Raw genomic sequence first — 20,872 nt, forward strand, 5'->3', positions numbered from 1 at the left:
AACTACATCTAAGCAGAATGGCTTTCAAAGATCTTGCCTTCTGCGGTCCTTGCAAGCATTCATCCTCTTTGCGTCACTGGAGAATATAACTCCTCCCGCATATCAGGCCAAGAACGTGGGGGTCTACCAGCCTTCCTGGGTTTTGAGTTGTCTGCTTCATGGTTAGGCCAGTGGGAGAAGCCACGCATGTGAATTCACCAAGCCTGCAGGTACATCTAATATCCTGCACTGGACACATCCCACCGCTCAATAATGCTCAGGGCTTTCTGTTGTTTTTCTCATCCAGGTCTTTGGAAACATAAAATTAGATGAGGAGAGTCACATCAACCGGCACAACAACTTCCGGAGTTTCTTTGGGTCCCTCATGCTACTCTTCAGGTACCTGGATCCGTAACTGTGGTGGCTGGAGCTCTCCTGCGAGAGAGAAACAGTCGGCCTGCCTCTTCCGCCCGTTCCCCTTTGTCTCTGCTCACAGGATAGACAGTGAGATGAGGGCGGAAGCAGGGGCAGGATGTCCGAAAAACTGCTCCGATGACTTGACTTTAGAACGTTTCCTCCACATCTTTGACTCAGTAGTCAATTTGCAAAATGCAGTTTCAGCACATCCTCCAGGGCTTTGAGAAGGGGAAGGTGAGGGTGGATTGCAGGCCAGATTCCATTTAAGGGCTGAAACCATGGATGACCAGGTTTACGTGGGGTCTTAGAGAGTCCCACTGCCCTCTCTACCGCTGTCAACAGAAGATGGAGAGGCAGTGGGTGAGGTGGCAGAGCCCAGGAGAGACCTCACTGGTACTCTCCATCGCACTCGAAGGAGGCTGAGCATAAGAGGAACCTAGATGAGTGAGTCGGGAAGAGTGCTGAGGAGAGGTTAGGACACGCAGACCTGCTGCTACTAACCGAGTTGTCTTTTGGGCTCAGGAGTGCCACGGGTGAGGCCTGGCAGGAGATAATGCTGTCGTGCCTCGGGGAGAAGGGCTGTGAGCCTGACACCACCGCACCCTCAGGGCAGAGCGAGAGCGAGCGCTGTGGCACCGACCTGGCCTACGTGTACTTCGTCTCTTTCATCTTCTTCTGTTCCTTCTTGGTGAGCAGCAGTGTGCTCTTGGCTTGAGATGTGGCCCAGTCCCCCCCTCTGATAAACAGACGAGAGGTTTCCTTCGGTGTACGTTCCGCCACGAACCCCAGCCCATGATGAGAACTAGGCCTCCTCACGGAGGCTCTTGGAGGCCAGGGTGGGTGACTTTCCATGGCTGAGAGATGTCTCTGCTGCTTCTAGGCGAGGACTGTGTGAGAAGAGCTAATTAGGAGAGTAGGTAGGGTTCCGTGAATAGAGTATTGAATACCACGTTGAATCAGTTGTGACCCAGAGTGAATCTTTCTCTTCTGTATCTCCGGTATTTTATCTCACAAGCAGGGCTCAGAATCTTTTATCTCTCCTTTGGAGACCTTTGAACTGTTTGAGAAAACGTACTCTGAAACTGTAAGGGGATAGCATTCATCAGAGTAGGATGATGACAATATACAATGTAGTAGATGCGGTTCTCTCTCACGTCGCTACGTCTGGTGACAGTTGGCCAGCTTGATAGACGTGAAAGGATATGACTGCTTTAGGCATTAGTAAATATTGAGTAATATACGTGCCACACGCCCACCTATAAAATAGTGAGAAGCCCTAGGTGCCTTCTTAATTCTTTCTTTGGGAGAAAACATGACTTAGCACAGCAGCATCCAGAAATCTCTACCCTGCACAGTCACACAAGCGGTGATAAAGAGAAGAATGGGCGAGGGGCTACCAGATAACTGGAAGGGTCAGTCTGGCGTTTCTGGCCACCCTGACGTCCCTGGGCTCGGCTTCACTGCTGAGGCCACCGGCTACACAAAAAATCTAAAACGAAAGCAATGCCACTTAAAAGTGGTCAGCTTCATGGCTGGGAATCCTAGAGTGAATTGTTTGGTGTCCAGGAATTTCTACCTCTTTAAAGTGATCCCAAGGGGACTTGCCATGTGTCCAGCTGTCGGGTGTGGGGAAGTGGCTAACACACAGACTGGTAAGGGTGGTGGGCAGGCCGACGTAGCAGGGGTTGAACTGACCGGAGACTTGGGGAGCCCACACTGGCGTTGTTGCTGTTCTAGCCTTGGCCAAGACACCTTCCCATTTGTGGCTTCTGTAAAATGGGAAGAAAAAGTACTTGCTGATAAGAGTATTATTGGTATAGTGAGCTGATACATGTGTTCCTTCTCGTGGATGTGAAAGGTTTTTTGATGAAAAAAGAACAGAAAATATTATCTTATTTAGGAATAGGGAAGTATAACCTATAATGAAAATAACCAAGGAAATTTAGAATGATGATATAAATTGGAGTTTTTTGTTTATTCATTCCTGTATTCAGCACTTTCAGCACATTTTTACTGAGTGGCCATTAAAAGGTCCACACTGAGCTAGACACTGAGGTGAAGCCGTCAGCGAGTTTCAGTGCATCCGTCACCTAGAACTGAAAGGTGAAACTCATACAGGAGTATCAGTGCTTATCACAGGGGGAAGTGGAGATATAGAAGGCCATGCAGACATCTCCATTTTATCCTTCATCATTTAAGTGTTTAATAAATATTTCAAAAGAAACCAAAGATATAACTGGAAAATTAATTAGTGACCATAAAGGTACTTTTAGAATTTTGAGATAGAGGCTACTGCATAATTCACATTAATGTTATTTTTATAGAGGCTGTATTCAGTATGAGATGATCTGCTTTCAAATCTCAGCCCGACACTGACTCTGTGACCTTGGGCAAGTCACACAGCTTCTCAACTCAAGCCAACCACTCTAGAAAGATTTACCGGTGCGTTGGGATGTGCCCAGCTATGTGCTTGGAGCTAAAGAACACAGATGTGTCTAGGAAGCACTTGTGTCCTTGAAAGGCTGGTGGTAATTAAACCTGCTTCACGAAAGGTTAGAGCAAGCATTAAACGTCTGGTAGGTGTGAATACGCACACAACGCTATAGAAGACTATGCAAATGTAAAGCAATAATAATACAAATAGTTTTTGTTAACATTAATAATAATTAGGATGCAGCCAGCAGTCTCTGTTGCAGAGAAGACTCCCAGCAACTCCATCCTGCAGACTTTGTCTTTATCCTGTGTATCCTGTCTGCATACCTGGCACCTCCACCCACCCAGCCACTTAACCTGGGAATCAGCAACAGAGGCTCCTGTTCGCTCACCTCCACAGCCAATTCATCTCTGTCAGGCAAGGTTCTTTCACTTGCAGGTGGCAGAAAGTCCAGCTGCATCCGACCTAAGCAAAAAGGGATTTCATCGGCTCATATAAATGAAGGGTCTGGCAGGACAGGCTTAAGCAAGCTTGATCTGGGGCTCAGATGACATCCCCAGGCCCAGGTTCCCTTCTTTATTGTCAGATCTCTTCTCCAGGCTTCTGCATGTGAGCTCTTTTCTCCAACAACTCCAGTCCTTGGCTCCAAGGTGGCTGTAGCAGCAGCTGTGTACCTCACTCCCCACGTATTCAAGGCCAGCAAGGAAGAACAAGTCTCTTGCTCAGAAGATTCAATGCCATTTTCTTGGCCTTGATTGGCTTACCAGTCACTGTAGCCCAGGGAGATGGGATTCAATGGCTGGTTGAGGCCTGGGTCATGGTGGTGCCCCACTAAACCATATTAACTGGGAATAGGTAAAGGGTGTGTCCCCAGGAGACCGGAAGTACAGTATATGGGTGCTGGATGGCCAAGAAACAACAAAGAAGTGCTGTTCGCTGTGGTCGAGGCCTGTTGAGTCCACCTCCTTAAACTCTCTATCCAGGCTGCTGTCTGGCACTGGCTTAGTTCAAGAGCATCGCAAAACTCTCCCCCTGGTCTCCTGCCCACCTTCCACACCTTCCACATTGCGACCAAGTGTTCTTTCTGAATGCACATAGCCCTTGGTCTCTCTCCTAGTTTAAACCCCTTTAGGGGTTCCTGTTGCTTCCTGTTGCTGGATAAGATTATATAGAGCTCCACTAGCTATAGCCCACAAGCCAAATCCAGTTTCCCACTTGTTTTTCTATGGCCCATGAGCTAGGAATGATTTTTACATTTTTCAATAGTTGAGAAAAAAAATCAAAAGATGAATAATATTTCGTGACATGAAAATTATATGAAATTCGAACCCATACTCCTTTTTGTCCCTGCTGTACATGCTTCTTTCACGGCTCTTAAAAAAATCTGTAACATTTGTATGTTTCCAACACATCACAGTCTCTGCTAAATACTAAATGTCTTTAAGAATATTCAAGTAACAACATCTAGTGAACGCCCGCTGTGCCTTAAGCAACGTGCTAGTTATGGAAATGTATCTCGGACCAGACCTTTCTTAACTCCCACCACCAGCACCTGGAGCTCTGTCTGGAACATAGTAGGTGCACAATAAATGTTGTTGAACAAATAAGTGGGAGAACAGGGTCTTGGAAGCACTTAAGAGCCGCGAACAGCTTCAAGTTGTCGCACAGTGAGCCCTTCATCCGCTATAAGGCATCCCACCAGTTCTCTCACTGGCCGCTTTGGGGAGCAGGGGTTGGGGAGGGAGGCTGGCAGGGAGGCTTGGTGTCGGGCCTTGACTTCCTCTAGCCTTTGAGAACGTGTTGCTGCTGCTGCACTAATAATTAAAGAAATTTAATAGATAACAAAAGCGACTGAGGAATACTTTGCAGATATAAAGTGGCAGAGGAAAGTGAAATCATAATGCAGGCAGAAAGACGTGTAGTTCAGTCGTGAAAATGCTGCGTTGCCTCCGGCAGGGTCAACAGTGCTTTGGTTAGGAGCCTCAGCCTCACAAACGTCTGATTTCTTTATTTGTCTTGAAGCCTGTTTTTCTGCTTTGGGTTTCTCCTAACTCCTCTTCTCCCCCTTGCCCTCCAGATGCTCAACCTGTTCGTGGCCGTCATCATGGACAACTTTGAGTACCTGACTCGGGATTCATCCATCCTGGGGCCTCACCACCTGGACGAGTTTGTCCGTGTCTGGGCAGAGTATGACAGAGCGGCATGGTGCGTAGGCCTCTCGGCGCCCCCCGTGAGGCCCCTATCAAGGGCCTCTGGAGTTCTCAAGGAAGAGGTTGGAATTGGAGACACCCATGCTTGCTTGTTAGAGAAGGAGAGGAGATTCCTCTTGGTTGTGGCCCGTGGAAGAGGCCAGGTCCTCAGACTGGCTCTGGGATCGAGCCAGTTATGGACCACTTAGCTTCTTTATCTTCCTTTCCCCTCTCTTTCCTTCTGTGACAGGCTTTCCCCTTTCTTTGCCTATCTCAGTACACAGTCTGCACCTCAGAGTGTTTGAGTCAGTCCCTAGAGGAGCTTCCAAAATGGTTAGTGGACCCCTCTGAGTCACCAGGGGGGTTGACAAGTGTTTTGGGGGCCAGCTGGACATCTGGCCACCATGGTCAGTGACATTCGTCTTTTCTCTATCTCATCCCTCTCAAAAGGTACAGTTTCAGATAACTCTGAAATTATATAAAAAAGCGAGCAAGTTATTCTTCTAACTGATTGCTTAAATACTTGTGGATTTTTATTGCATGGAACTGAGTTAGATGGCAGGAATTTGCGGGGATGACCTCCCTAGGTCTTTTTCACTTTCCAATAGTTCTCAAGTGATATTGTGCCTTCTGGGCTTTAAAGCAGAGGCTGGCAAACTATAACCCATGGGCTAAATGTGGCTCACTGTCTATTTTTTGCAAATAAAGTTTGGTGGGGGTTTTTTTGGTTTTTTTGTTTTTGTTTTTGTTTTTTTGCGGTACGCGGGCCTCTCACTGTTGTGGCCTCTCCCGTTGCGGAGCACGGGCTCCAGACGCGCAGGCTCAGGGGCCATGGCTCACGGGCCCAGCCGCTCTGCGGCATGTGAGATCTTCCCGGACCGGGGCACGAACCCGTGTCCCCTGCCTTGGCAGGCAGACTCTCAACCACTGCACCACCAGGGAAGCCCTGCAAATAAAGTTTTATTGGAGCACAGCCATGCTCATTTATGTACTGTCTATGGCTGCTTTCACACTACAAGGCAGAACTGCATATTGTGACAAAGACAGCATGGCCCTCAAATTCAAAAATATGTATTATCTGACCCTTTACTTAAAAAGTTTGCTAATCCCTGATTTAGAGTTCAAAGGCAGGCTTTTGGTCCTCACAGTTGAAGACAGGGTAAGAGTGCTGTGAGCACTCACTCCATGGGAAGTTTTCTGTCCCAAGTCATCTTAGTTTTAGGATCTTATCTCGCCAGTCTATCCATTCTGGTCCCCCTCTGAAAATACTACAAGAAATTCCATCCTTCATGGGAATGGACCACGTTGCTTCCACCTGGAACTACTTCATAATCTAAGACTCTTCCCAAATCTGTCCTCCTATGAGGCTTGTTGAACTTGGGTCCCTGCTTTAGATGTTGAAAGAGTGAATCAGAATTCCTCTTCCCCTCAGTAATTATTAATGACTTAGCACAGAGTTCTCTAAATCCATTCCTGTTACAATGGCTGAGCAATGGCTTGTACTTTCTGGGCCTTCTTTCTAGTAGGATAGGCTGCTTTAGAATGCAGTGGGCACTGTGTTACAGGGGAATGCAGCCAGGCCTGTATCTTGTCAGCTCTGTGGCCTCGGATAAGTCATTCAACCACTCTGAGCTTCCACATTTGTTGTATAATAGTGGTAATGATCCTGCCTACCTTCAAGTCTGGTTGTGAAGAATATATTAAATCATGTATTAACTGTTGTTATAATTAATTACCATATGGGAAAGAAAATATGAAAAACTGGTGTCTGTAAAGCTGGATGGCCATGGGATCGGGAGACCAAGAAGGGACCTCTTCACTCGCCTGAGAGAGGAGAAAGCAGCTGCTAGCACAGGAGTTCATGGCTCACCTATAGCCTCACTCAGGTGCCCTTGGCTCTCAGAAACCCCAGCTTCTTGGGGTTCACATTATTTTGGGACCCAGGTGCCTTGGGCATTAAACATGCTGCTCCCCAGTTCTTCCATCTGCTGGGAAGAACAATTCCACGAGAACTAATCATGAGACTCAGATGCATGAGCTGTGAAAGAGCAAAAAGACCAAAGAGAACCTCTTGTGTCTACTTTGAAATTCACAGCGTAACTTGTCCTGGTTTTAGTTTTACTGGCCTTCTCTATGAGATGAGAGGGGAAACTAACCAAGGTAAAGTAAGCCAATGTCTTCAAAAAGGAGACAGACGGGTTGCAGAGCACATCAGCCTGTAGACAGCAGGACCAACGCACCCACGTCCCATCCACAATGAGAAACAAAAGAACACATGGTAAAATGAACCTCCCCTTAAGAGTCAAGAGACCTGGAAGTACGGCTGAGCTGCTGTTTGGAAGAAGAGGAGGAATCAACAGCAAAATCAAGAAAAGATTAGGAAGAGTGACGCTGGGGCAAAGTTGTAGTCTCGACATCACTGGCGAGGATCGGATGCTTGGAGGTGGAGAATGCGTGCTTACCATTTCCGGTGGAAGCCCTGGTCTGTACCAGGATGTGTCCAGACCCTCAGATCCCTGGCCGTTGCTGACTTGTTCTGGCCCCTGAGGGAGCAGATGCTTTAGCCACTGAAAATGAATCAACTGTTGAGTCTGTCCTTTACACAGGAAATCAGAATTCTCTAGCAGGCTCTGTGAAACGGGAGTGATAAGATAGGTCACAGTGTTCCTGGAATTCTGACTGGATCTGACCAAGCTGCCTATGGGCTGGGTTGCAGGAGCAGGGCTGGCGGGAGAGCATTTCGTCTCCCTTGCAGGCTGCTTTCTGAGCACAGATCCCGGCAGGCTCCAGCCAAATTGAGAAGAGTTTGCCCAAGCAGAACTCGGGGGAAAAATCTGCCACAACGAGAAGCAAAGCCCTTTGCAAATTCCCTCATGCCAACTGTGCTCCTTGCTGACTAGCCTAATGGGAAATTTCTTTCTCGCACTCTGTAGAAGGAGGCTGACTTTCCCACTGCCCTGACAAGTGGGTCTGAGTAACTGACTGTGATCAGTGTCTGTGTAAAGCAAAGGGTTCTGCAGTCCGCTTCACGGCAGCCTGGTGTCTGCTCTTGGTGGCAGTCAGAGGTATTTGTGAATTGGTGGGCTTTGTTCTTAGAGGCCTAGCTGGACCCAGGCTCCACTTTCTGCATCTGGTCAGGTATAGGCCCAACAGATATCTCTGGGTGCTCGTGGCCACTAGGCATTGAATGAGCTCTGATTCCTTAGAAAATTCGAGGCAGTGCAGTTTGCAGTGATGGTTCTCTGATACTTACCTCGCTGTTTGCAAGGTGGTGGTTCTCTGATGCTTTTCGTCCTCAGTCTCTCCTAATCTGGCTTTGCTGGGCCCAAGGAAAGCAGCTGCCCTTCCTCCTCCAGCCATCCCCTTCGTGGCTAGGCTGTCGTTTCTCTCCTACCCTTCTCTGAGTGTCCTATTAACCCACCTGTGCTTCCTTTACAGCGGCAGGATCCCGTATAAGGATATGTACAAATTAGTGCGGGTGATCTCGCCACCTCTGGGCCTGGGAGAGAACTGCCCCTACAGGGTGGCTTGCAAGGTTTGCCTCCGGTCCCCAGCTGTGACCATGACCATGACCGTGACCGGCGGCGGGGTGCAGCCTCCAACCCCCCTCCTCTCCGTTCTGCTCCACCACCACTGCGCCACATGAGGGAACCTTCATGTTGCTTTCCTTTGAGTTTAAAGAGGTCCAAACCCTCCCAGAACCAGCAGCTGTTACACAAGGAAGAAGGGAACGTTTTGGGGGGACGGCGGATAAAAAAAGAGTTAAGGACTTAATAACGGAGGCTGCTTTGACCTCTGTTTTCTTCACATGCACACACTCATTCGTGCACGTATAACACACACATTCTCCTCTCTCTCTTTCTCACTCCACGTTAATCTGTGGATTTAACCAGAGGGACCTCTCCCTCCTCCAGAGAATGCAGAAATCTTTTGAATCCAGCAAGGAGTTCTGGTTTCTTTTCCCTGGAGACAGAGAGCCTCCTTTTAGCAAACTAGTAGCATCATCCCATATACGGTGTAGAAAAGTGTGATTCTAGCCATGCCTACCTCTGCCCAGCTCTGGGTAGTTCGGCCACAAGCAATTATAAAAGCTATAGGACAAAAGGGAGGTGAGAAATCATAAAAAAAAAATGAGGGCAGGAGGGGAGGATAAGTCAAGAAGGCAAAGAGGATAGAGTCGGTGGGAGAATTTAATAGCTCAGAGGGTCTGGGAAGGTCCCAGCAGAGGACGAGGGCTCGGAGCAGATTTCTTGCCTGAGGGTCCTGCCGTGTATTGTTGGAGGCACCGAGAGCTCTGTTGTAACTGCCGAGTCACTGTTTGTTTGTGAGACCAAGGACGTTGTTCAGGGGCGCACAGGATCTCCCTCTTCGACCAGCACAGTGGCTCCACCCAGTCCCTGTCCAAGGCCAAGCCCACCAGATAAGGAAGTCTCTCCTGGTGTTACAGGAGGGATGCGCGGGCTCCCGGGTGCATAGCACAGTCTGGCAGCCGGAAGACGACTTAGGCCCAGGAAGATGCCAGGCTGGGCGATGGGAAGGAGATGGCCTGGGATGGTGACAAGTGATTCCCATACTCAGGAGGCCGAACAGCTGCCTCTGCAGAGACTCTTTAAACTCCACCCTGGTGAAACCTGCAGCCGCATGTGGGAGAGCCGGGGAGGGCAGCATGGCATGCGAGATGCTCTTCCTCCTCCTGGTTTTGTTTCTTCTGTCCCCAGCATGCCGTCGCCCCCGGGGCATGCCGGGGCACAAAGAGCACTCTTGCCACCAGAGCCAGGTGGAAGCAACGGGCCGACTCTGCCCAGCAGCCGTAGCGCAGCACTTCCAGCGCGAGCCGCCGTCTCCTGCTGCACTCACACCACAGAGGGGGATACACGATGCTCCGCCTGCGGGTTCAGAGCAGGAGAAAGGCCTGACTTCCAGGCCAGCACCCCCGTCCCCAGCCGGGGCCAGAAATCCTAACCCACGGCTGGAACACCGTCTATCTGGTTTATACCACTCTCACACAGCCCTGGGAATTGAAGACAAGCTTGTGTTGTATGGGGGATGGATGAGTTGAACAGAGAGGTAGGGTGATGCTCATCCTGGAGGAGAAAACCGGTCCCTGTGACAGCCGCGCAGAGAGACCAAAGGTTGCCGCCACGTTCCCGGGTCTGTGTTGGGTGTGCTATAAACCCGCACCAGGATGGAGACACGTGTACGACTTGCCTTGATTAACGGGTTTCCTGTTCTTTTCCTGTCTGTCCATTTTGTTTCGTTTTTCTTCTCCTGTTTTCTGTACTCTTTTGTTTGTTTGTTTGTTTTGACTCCCCGGGAATGCCTGTTCTCCTCTCCTCCCTGTCTGCATCCTTTCCCTGCCACCCTCCCTGCCCTGCCACCCTGCCCCCATCCCCACTTACCACCCCGCCATGAGCAGTGGCCGCATCCATTACACTGAGATGTATGAAATGCTGACTCTCATGTCACCACCGCTAGGCCTCGGCAAGAGATGTCCCTCCAAGGTGGCATATAAGGTAGACCACCTCTTCCTTTGTTCTGGGCTAGTGACCAGCAGGAAATGGGCGCCAGCTGTGGGGAGGTCAGAACGTGGGGAGGAAGCCGGGCTGGGGAGGGAGAGGAGGGAACCAAGGAAAAAAGGAATGATGAGATGAAAAGGTCATGAAACTTCACAGAAGGGGTGAAGTCCTGAATCGATACACAAGGTGGTGTGTAAGACTATTCGCCGTGGGTTTTTTTTTTAATGTTATTCTGTTTCTACAAGTGTGTGGCTTCTTGTGAGTGGGTTCCTAGAAAGGAAGTGTTAAGTAGCATGTTTCCTTCTAGAGGAGGCAGAGTGGTGGGCTGTGGAATAGCATATATGGGCAAGAAGAAAGCCTGCAGCAAGACAGCTATCAGAGCTTATAAAAAAAATCTTCCATCAGCTAAGCTCAGGAAATAATGCAGAAATTCCTCTAAACATGGTTCAAGAAGAAATTTTTAGGAGAGAGGAAAACTCTTAACAAATTTCTTCCTCCATGACGTAGGGAGGAACGATGGCATGGTTCCTTCTAGGTACCAGAAAAGAAAGAGGAACGGCAACCTTCATCCCATGATACATGATGAAGGATGCAGCTCCCTTCCCCATTAGCCCAGCTACCCGTTTTTCCTGGCAGTTCAAAGGAAAGGGTGATGATGGACACAAGTTGCATTCAGCATTAGATATGCCTTCTTGGCATGACTATGGGTGGACTCCCCTCGGCTTGCTTAGGACAGCATTGTGCCTTGGGAGTCAACTGCCATTGGGGTGTTCGGAGCCTTGGGGCCTGAACTTTTTCTCCACAATGGATAATAGTTACTGCTAACTCCCCATTGCTGTTTAGACTGACCCAGAACTCTGGAGCTCTTTCGTTCACCTAGGAATACACCCTAGCAATGTCGCCACTTCTCTAGAAGCCTAAAGAAGTGGGAGAGAGATGGAAGTCAGATACAAACAAGAAACTGGCCTTACACTCTAAGACACCGTGTTTGTGGCATCACGTTAAGCAAGATGTTCCAATGGAGTTTTAGAAACCCTGTCTTGGGAAGAAACACTTGCCTTCCTGCTAGGCTGGTGGTTCTGTTGGAGGACCTTCTCCTGCTGCTACCTCCAAGTTGAAAGCTCCAGAGAGCATCTCATTGGAATGGGGGTGCCCATTAGGGACCCTTATCCACCCCACTACATGGCTCCTCCTTTGAAGCTTAGGGGCTGGCATCCTTTTTGCTCACGATTCCACATCTAACGGTACCAGGTGGTGGAATGTGGCCCTAAGTTCTTTGAATTTCTGGGGTGAAGCTCAGTGGGAGAAGGGATGTGGGGATTGGAGGAAAAGTTAAAGAATTCCAAAAGCAAGATACTCTCTGGAAAGTGGATTTGGCCATTTCAGTTTGATCCCCTTCCTTTGGGTGAGGGGAACAAGGCCTGCCCACTCTGCTCCTGCCTTGATCACCCTTTTCTTCTCTGCTCTCCCCAGCCCTCTTCCCCTAGACCTTGTTTGCACTCTCCCACTTTTCCATTCTGCTCCACTTCATCTTTTGGATAAGCTGGACTTCTGCATGTTCAACCATGTGCTGGCAAATTTCATCTTTTAAAGACTCAAAAAGGGGGCATCAGGATGCATCTTTCAAGTCAGATAAGCAAAGCACAATCTCCCCCATGTGAGTTTTGGGGGGTATTCATGGGACAAGTGGAATTGTAGAGCAGCCCTGAAACAGGGAATGGAGTCACCTCACAGAGCTGACTCCTTCCCCTGAGCCACTGCTTTTAGGAATCCCTATTAAAGACATTCTTAGGACTGTGGAGGAGTCCTACAGAATGATTAGTCCCTCTTCCCTTGGAATTCGGCATCATTCCCTAGAAATAAACAAAGCAAAACAAAACAGCAGCCAATGAGCCTTAAGTGAGAAGCCGGGAGAGGGCAGGACTGGGACAGGGGACGGGGGTATCCTTGCCCTTCTTTTTTGTCTCTGCATTTGACCTCTGCACTTTTCCTCCCTTCTCACCAAGGTTTCTCTCGATATATTTTTTTCCTCCTGCTGTTTCTTTTCTCTCTTTCACACAGAGGTTAGTCCTGATGAATATGCCGGTGGCTGAGGACATGACTGTCCACTTCACTTCCACGCTTATGGCTCTGATCCGGACAGCTCTGGACATTAAAATCGCCAAAGGTCAGTAAGCTTGGGGGGGGAAAGATTCTGAAACAACTCACGCAGGGTGGCGCAGGATGGAAATGTTTGACCTTTCATCCATGAGGCAGTGACCTGGAGATCAAATAGTAGGGTCCCTGTTTCACCTCTGAGCTACAGTAACTATTATATTTGCCCTTTCTTCTTGGTGAAATGAACGGTTTGATAATCACTAAGCCTCCTTTTAACTTCAACAGTATGTGATCTTTGGTGTCTGACACAAAGTAGGCATTTTAGAAATATCTGTTGATTGAACAAATGAGTTTTGATTCAGTTCTTTTTTTTCTTTTTTCTTTTTCCCCTTATGTGGTGCCTTTAACAACTTGGAAGGCTTCTGTGGCAGGTGCTATCATGGCAGTATTTTGTTCCTTTTGATTTCTAATTCAGTGGTTTAGGAAAGAAAGGGTTTACTACTTGCAGATGGGCCTCCAGCTTCCTGCTCTTACCTGACCCAAATCCTTTTTAAAATCAGGTCACTCGGGCTTCCCTGGTGGTGCAGTGGTTGGGAGTCCACCTGCCGATGCAGGGGACACGGGTTCGTGCCCCGGTCCGGGAAGATCCCACATGCCGCTGGGCCCATGAGCCATGGCCGCTGAGCCTGCGCGTCCGGAGCCTGTGCTCCGCAACGGGAGAGGCCACAGCAGTGAGAGGCCCACGTACCGCAAAAAAAAAAAAAAAAAAAAATCAGGTCACTCAGACTCTGGAGTCAGATCGCTGGAAGAACTGATACACGTATAAAGGCAGAGGAGGCTGGCTCGTGGCTCTCTGCATTCCCCCTTCTGATATACTGAGCAGCTGGGAGCCTCTGTGAATCAATGAGGAGGCTGATCTTGGTCCCAGGGCCTCGGCTCTCTGTGACAGGATATCCCTGAGTCACTGAAAACGGAGCCAAAATGTGTTCTGCTTCTTCAGCAGAAAGACCCAGTATTGCCAGGTCCACTGTCGCTAAGTACCAAGATCCCCTCTGAGAATATGACGTGCCGTGCTGACTCAGCTCCTGCCCCACCTCCTCCCTCCGTCCTTGTTATTTCTGTGTCTGTTCTGTTTTCGCTATTAATAAATGTATCTTCCCCTAGGTGGTGCGGACAGGCAGCAGCTAGACTCAGAGCTACAGAAGGAGACCCTGGCCATCTGGCCTCACCTGTCCCAGAAGATGTTAGATCTGCTTGTGCCCATGCCCAAAGGTGTGGGGTCTCCTCCAGGGTATCCTTGTCACTGTGGGCCCAGCACGCCAAGACCACACCCTTGGGGGGAACACAGAATGATCGAGGAGATAAGGGAAGGGTGCTCTTTTATTCTTAAGAAACAAAAATCCCTCACTTCTCAAGTTCCTTTTGTCATTAATTGAAAACAGTTTCTTTTTTTTTTTTTTACTGAAGTATAGTTGATTTACAGTTGTGTTAATTTCTGCTATATAGCAAAGTGATTATATACATAATTATATACATAAATATATTCTTTTTTATATTCTTTTCCATTATGGTTTATCCCAGGATATTGAATATAGTTCCCTGTGCTATACTAACCTTGTTGTTTATCCATCCTATATGTAATAGTTTGCATCTACTAACCCCAAACTCCCAATCCTTCCCTCCCCCACCCTCCCTCCCTTGGCAACCACAAGTCTGTTCTTTATGTCTGCGAGTCTGTTCTTTATGTCCGTGAGTCTGTTTCCATTTCATGCCATATTTTAGAGTCCACATATAAGTGACATCATATGTTATTTGTCTCTTTCTGACTTAGTATGATAATCTCTAGTTGCATCCTTGTTGCTGCAAATGGCATTATTTTGTTCTTTTTTATGGCTGAGTAGTATTCCACTGTATATATGTACCACAGCTTCTTTATCTGTTCATCTGTTGATGGACATTTAGGTTGCTTCCGTGTCTTGGCTATTGTGAATAGTGCTGCTATGAGCACTGAGGTGTGTGTATCTTTTTGAATTCGAGTTTTGTCTGGATATATGCCCAGGAATAGGATTGCCGGATCACATGGTAGTTCTAGTTTCAGTTTTCTGAGGAACCTCCACACTGGAGAACAGTTTCTTAAGATAGGTCACTGCGGTGGTGGATGAAACTTCTTGGCTACATAGCTCTGTCCTTCCACATAACACAGTTCAGCAAACCTTCAAGCCGTTGGGGAAAAGGTGGTGTTACTAAGAGACGGAAACCTAGACCATTCTGGGGGTGGGGAGGTGCTTACTGATGTGCTGCACATCATTGGTAACATCACCCTCCCTGGGCGGCCGTGGAAGCTCCCTGAGGCTAGACATGGGGGCCTGTTCACTCTGTAGCCTCAGTGCCTGGCACAGATGGAACCCTCAATAAATGTTGGATGGGTGGGTGGCCGAAGGGGCAAACCTGCTTCCTAGGTGTCCTCACTTTCCCCCCCGTGTCTTCTCCCTGTTCCCCTCCATGCCACACTTGTGTCTTCAGCCTCTGACCTGACTGTGGGCAAAATCTATGCAGCAATGATGATCATGGACTACTATAAACAGAGCAAGGTGAAGAAGCAGAGGCAGCAGCTGGAGGAACAGGTGAAGGTCAAGGACAGCGTGGTGGCTGGGTGGGCCCCTGAAGGGACAGGCCTGTGCATCCCTGGGGCACAGTGCCCTGCAAGTGCTTAGAAGCAGAGGTCAGGCTTTGCTTTGCAGGGTCCAGGAACCTCCCTAGGATCAAGGGATTAGAAAACCAGTGGGGCAGAGGTTCAGATAGTCAAACAGGGTATCAGTCATATTCCTGTTTTACTCAAATGGTATTTTTCCCCCACAGTCATTTGAGTTCCTTTTTCCTCCTTTCCACTTTTAACACAGAAAAACGCACCCATGTTCCAGCGGATGGAGCCGTCATCTCTGCCTCAGGAGATCATTGCTAATGCCAAAGCCCTGCCTTATCTCCAGCAGGACCCCGTTTCAGGCCTGTGAGTATTACCAGAGGGTCCATGACTCCCCTGCTTGCATTATCACGTGTGCCGCCGGGCAGACCCAGAAACTCATTGCCTAGAAGTGCCCGAGCTAATACTAACGCTGAGATGCATGGATGGTCCCCTCTCTGAGGGTGAGAAGACCACATGTTGTATCTTAAGATGGTTATTCAGCAGGGGTAATGGAAAAGCAGACTGAGCGTGTTTGGTGCTGTGGCCAGCTCCAGAGACAGGGAGCACTGTGAATGGACAAAGGAAGTAAGGGGCTGTATTAGTATCATCACTTTAGAGTGAACTCAGAGAGGTTCACTAAGTGGCCCAAAGCCATATGGCTGGTAGGAAGCTGAATTGGAATTTAAGTCAGTTATTTGCAAGCCCAGAGTCTTCCCACTACACTGTGTTATCTGTAATGAACAAAAAGAACCTTAAATCAGGCAAAACAATTTTTTGTTAATTTTCTATATTGAAAGTGGAAACAAAACCCTAATTAAGGCATGTGCCAATTCTTCCGAGTTGGAAGCCTTAGCCCCAATGTGGTCATTGGCCATAAAGGATCTAATGTAATATACATACTTCATTTTAATGCTTTCTTTCTCTCATCACAAGTGATGTACCCAAATGGTCCCTCTACCCAGCGTAAATGGCTTGTTGTCGTTGGTTATGATTAGTGACTTTTTTCCAGTCTAGCTCTCTTGGAACCAGTAAATCACTAAATATCACAACTTCAGTAATTGTCAGAGGAGTGAAATCCCAGGCTTAGGAATGAGCCCTCAGTCAGAATACCATTTGGAATCTCTCACGCCATAAATTTCTTTCTGCCTGTGGTGTTGGAGACCTGTTTTTGAAAAGCATTGTTTTCAAAGGTCACAATCCAACGCATTTGAAAAAGAAAAAAAACGACCAAGGCCGTCGGTCGTTTTTACAAAACATGTGAGGTGTTTAAATAGCAGGTATGGATTCTCCTGTCTACAAAAAAACAAGTACATGTTTATCTTTGGTCCGTGCGGGAAGGTGGTCAAGAGGTATGATTAGAGTACTAGGGACTACCTCCTTGGAAGAGTTTACAGTGTTTTTCAAGGGTCTTTGGCTTAGAAATAAAGGACACCCTCCACCATCTAGATCTGTTTTAGCCACAACAATTTGCTGTACAAATTAACTCCCATCATTGGACTATTCCAGCCTCTGTCCCATATGTTTATTAATTCATTCACTCATTGATTTGACCAATATTTACTGAGAGTCGGTGTGACCCAAAAACTGGCTCAGACACTGGGGATTCAGTCCAGATAATCACACAGTCCCCATGGACACAGTTCTTAAAAAAGAAATTACAAGAGTGATAAAGGTTAAAATGTGGAAGGGTAGGCTATTGTGACTCTGTGTAAAGGAGGCAACGCACGTAGTTTGAGGATTTGAGGAAGCTTCCCTGAGGAAGTAACATTTGATTGAGACTCAAAAGCAGGTACTTCAAGAGGTGAAATAAAGTAAAGTATGGTAAGTTTAAGGAACCTAAGAACTGTCATGATGGTTGGAGCACAGAGATATCGGGGGACATGGCAGGTGATGGATTTGGAGGGGCCAGGATGTAGGGATACAGAGGTAGTTTACAGGCAGGATACAGAAGTTTAGTGTCATCCAAGGATAATGGGCGACACGATCATCAGAGTGACATGATCAGGTTTGGGCTTTCCAGAGATCATTCTTTAATCCAGTGTGGGCTCCGTGGATTGGAGGGAAGCAGTTCGAGAGATAGAACACCATTTAGTACGTGGCTGCAATTGTGAATATCGTGAGACTGTGGCTTGGACTAACAGGATAGAAATGGGGAGAGAGAATCAGACTTGAGAGGCAATTAATACACAGAACGGATAGGATTTGGTGATTGATTGATTTGCTACATGGTGTGAGGGACAGGGAGGAGTCCAAGATGACCCTCGGGTTTCTGGTTTGAGCTTCTAGGTGGATGTTGGTCCACTTCCTGAAACGGAGATGCTGGTGGAGCAGCAGGCTGGTTCTTTGGAACCACTTGTGTTTCTAGAGCCCTGAATTGTTCAAGTAGAGATTGCTTTGGAGGTAGCGTGGTGGACGTGACAGGGCTCCTCTCTCATTGAGCTTACAGCTGGTAGAAAAACAAACATGAAACAGATTATCAGGAAAAAAAACACTTGTCATTTTTGATGATTTAATCACAGTTCTGGTGAGCGCTAGGATGGGAAAAAAATACATTATGATCTGATTGCGTGTGAGAGAGACCTCTGACGAGTTTATCAGGTAAGGTTTCCTTAAGGAAGTGCCTTTTAAGAAGAATTTTGAAGGATGAATTCAAAAACGAGTTTGCAAGGGACCGGGTGTTTGAGAAGCATCCTGCACTCTGGGGAACAGCCTTTATTCAAGTCCTGAGGCAGAAAGAAGCCCGGCACATTCAACCAACTGAGAGAGCCCAGCATGTTGGAATTCAGGGAATAAGGGAAAGTAATGCAAGAGGAGGGTGGCCAGGTAGGAAGTGGGTCATGAAAGAGGCCTCTGGACTCTCTCCTAATAACAGTGAGAAGCCAGACAAGGTTTTCAAAGTAAGAGGTTACTCAGGGTTCAAATTCTTCAAGTCTATAAGGTTGTTCAGTGCTTTTAAGTGTCCTGTCTACCTATTGGGGATCCTGGAGTTACTCATTTTCTGTAGGACAAAAGGGGGCCCATTTCCTATAGAGCAGTGCTTGTTTCCCATGGTTCTCAGGCCAAGGCACACAGAAGAAGATGATTGACATTTAAGCAGTCGTTTAAATGGCAGACTGCTCTCTAGCAGTTGTAACAATTCAGCTAAAGCCCTCACTAGCAGCGAGGGGACAGGTTGGGTGAAAAGTCTGTGCTTCAGATTGTCCCCTGTGATCCCAGTCTAATGGATTATTTTTCAGTGACTGGCAATCCTTGCTTAGGTCTCGGATTTTCCACTGGATTCACAGTCATTAGCAGGAGACTCTGCAGTGGCTCTCTCCGGAGCAGATGGGACACTGGCAGAGACGGTGTCCCATCTCTCCCTCCTAATTCCACACCCACCGAGGGAGCTGCTGCCCCAGTCACTGACCACGTTCCTCTTCCCGTGATCAGGAAGCTCAGTCTGCATGCTGGCTTAGGTCAAAGAGGAACTGTTACTGTACTAGTAGCAATGAGTGGCCGCAGCAGCGCCAAGTTCTCAGGAAAGATTGGCTGCCCCTTTTTTTTTCCTAACCAGCCCAGTGGATCCCATAGGCTGAGGGTGTCTTTCAGGTACCAAACGGTGGTTTAATAGCAGGCACACTGCAACAGCTGTCCATGCTTTTCGTTCAGAGGCCCCTAAACACTTGGCCAACTCTGCCCCTGTCCTTTTTTACCTCATCACCATTGAAGCATCCTCCTACATAGCCATCGACCCAGACGTTGTCACCTCTTTCACCTCTTCTGAAATCGTTCCATGCAGTTCATACACCAGCAGTGTCTGATACAGAGCAGTCCTTCAATAAATGTTCATGGCATTGAATTGTTTGGTTTGGCGAGGGATGTTGGCACAATACAACCATATTCTTTCTGAGAGTGGAGGAAATTTTTTAAAAGACCATGACTGCTTAATATTTAAACAAACTGTTCACTTTAAACTATGGCATTTTTCTGCCGAATGGCGAAACTGAGCAGAAACAGGTTTACAATCTAGCATTGGTCTTCCATATGGCTGAGTGTGACAAATGATGTCATTTGTCACAGATATGCTAGTCGCCAGCAAAATGATGAATGGTTCCAAATGCAGGTTGAAAACAGTGGTTCCTCTTTTCCAATGCTTTTTTTAAAAAATTTTCTACTCTAGGGCCAGCCACCTGTAAGTTATCAGGCTTTCAAGCCAGCCAAGGCTAAAGGGTGTTGCCCTATGCTGGGGAGGAAGTCTTGTCTGGGTGGGAATTGGTAATGACAACTACGTCATGACTGTTTCTCTTTCTCTTATGCACACGTTACCTCTGAACTTGGCATTGCTTTGCAGGAGTGGCCGGAGCGGATACCCTTCGATGAGTCCACTCTCCCCGCAGGAAATATTCCAGTTGGCCTGTATGGACCCAGCTGACGATGGACAATTCCAGGAACAGCAATCTCTGGTGAATGAATGAGTTACATGACCTCAAAAATACTTCCTTGGTTTCCTGATCCCTCCCCCTCTCATTTTCAAATTTTATTCCATAGCCTTGCTCCATCAGAAAAAAAACCTTTCTGATCGTCCAACCAATTACCCTGAAAGTTTCCTGCCATCTCCCCTTTCATAGCTGAGTTTCTCATGTTCTTTGACAAATGCTCCCTCTTCGGGTTTTACAACCCCAGAGGCTCCTTACCTGCTTCAGGAACTTATAATGCTTCAGGCCAAGCCCTCTTAATTTATGCCCCTGGGCATCAAATGGAGAAGCAGAAGTGACAAATGAAATCTTGCCTTTGAGAGGGAGCCTGAGGATGAATCATCATAAGAATGGATGGCACCAATGGATGACAGATGGAACTTTAGATTTTGATAATACAAAGCTAAAATGGGACTCCCAGAGATGATGGACTTTACTATTAGTTCAGGAGCCATGAGGTCAAGTTCCCTCTGGAGCTTAGAATTAAAATCCAGGTGGTTATTGGTCTGGAAAGAAAAAGGGTAAAACCCAACCTTTGCAGTAGTCTATATAGACAGCTTGTATTAAGTGAGTCCCATGTCACTTTGATTCTAATTCACCTGTGTTCTTCTCTCCCCTTCATTTTTTTCCCTGACCCCGCCCCACTGTTAGTGTACCCCAGCGCCTTCCTGAATGGATGTGTGGGTGGAGTGTGGGTGTGGCCTGCTTGTGGAGGCCATGTCTGATGGAATGGGTACCCTTCAGAGGGGAAAAGGGACTCATTGGTCCAGACAGTTTAATTCTAAAAAGGGCCTCTCATCATTTTATGGCTTGCCTGGTGATGTGTCTCTCTGGTGAGAAAAATCTCAATCACGTGTCCTTTCTTTCACAGGGAGGCTTCATTACATCACCCTTTCTGCAGGTTTCCCGGGGCTGAGCTGTAGTGCCAGGACTTTTTGGATATATGTTCATCTCATTGTCAGTACTGGTGTCTGTAATTCAATTCAGGTGTCAGCCCATGCGATACACTCACCACTGTGTACTCCTGCCCATCCTTTGGGGCTCCCTGCTCAACGTCCTGGGACATGGCCATGATTTGTGTGTGTGGGCGTGTCTTGCACCAC

The 20,872-nt window shown here is 47.7% G+C and overlaps 1 protein-coding gene across 8 annotated transcripts in view; it reads left to right on the forward strand.

The window, feature by feature from the left end:
* CACNA1E (calcium voltage-gated channel subunit alpha1 E) overlaps positions 1–20,872 on the forward strand; it is a 301,767-nt gene that overhangs the window by 268,577 nt on the left and 12,318 nt on the right. For 5 of the 8 annotated variants that reach the window (XM_067728834.1, XM_067728828.1, XM_067728832.1 and 2 more), the window contains 9 exons: positions 287–378; positions 919–1,084; positions 4,908–5,035; positions 10,436–10,532; positions 12,597–12,702; positions 13,797–13,904; positions 15,156–15,256; positions 15,533–15,639; positions 19,646–19,757. In XM_067728834.1, the coding sequence (XP_067584935.1) occupies positions 287–378; positions 919–1,084; positions 4,908–5,035; positions 10,436–10,532; positions 12,597–12,702; positions 13,797–13,904; positions 15,156–15,256; positions 15,533–15,639; positions 19,646–19,757 (1,017 nt within the window). Of the gene's footprint in view, positions 1–286; positions 379–918; positions 1,085–4,907; positions 5,036–8,457; positions 8,555–10,435; positions 10,533–12,596; positions 12,703–13,796; positions 13,905–15,155; positions 15,257–15,532; positions 15,640–19,645; positions 19,758–20,872 lie in introns of all 8 variants that reach the window. The other 3 variants (XM_067728829.1, XM_067728833.1, XM_067728835.1) reach the window with 1 other exon arrangement.

The sequence above is a fragment of the Pseudorca crassidens genome, chromosome 2 (genome assembly GCF_039906515.1).
Source record: "Pseudorca crassidens isolate mPseCra1 chromosome 2, mPseCra1.hap1, whole genome shotgun sequence".
NCBI lineage: Eukaryota > Metazoa > Chordata > Mammalia > Artiodactyla > Delphinidae > Pseudorca > Pseudorca crassidens.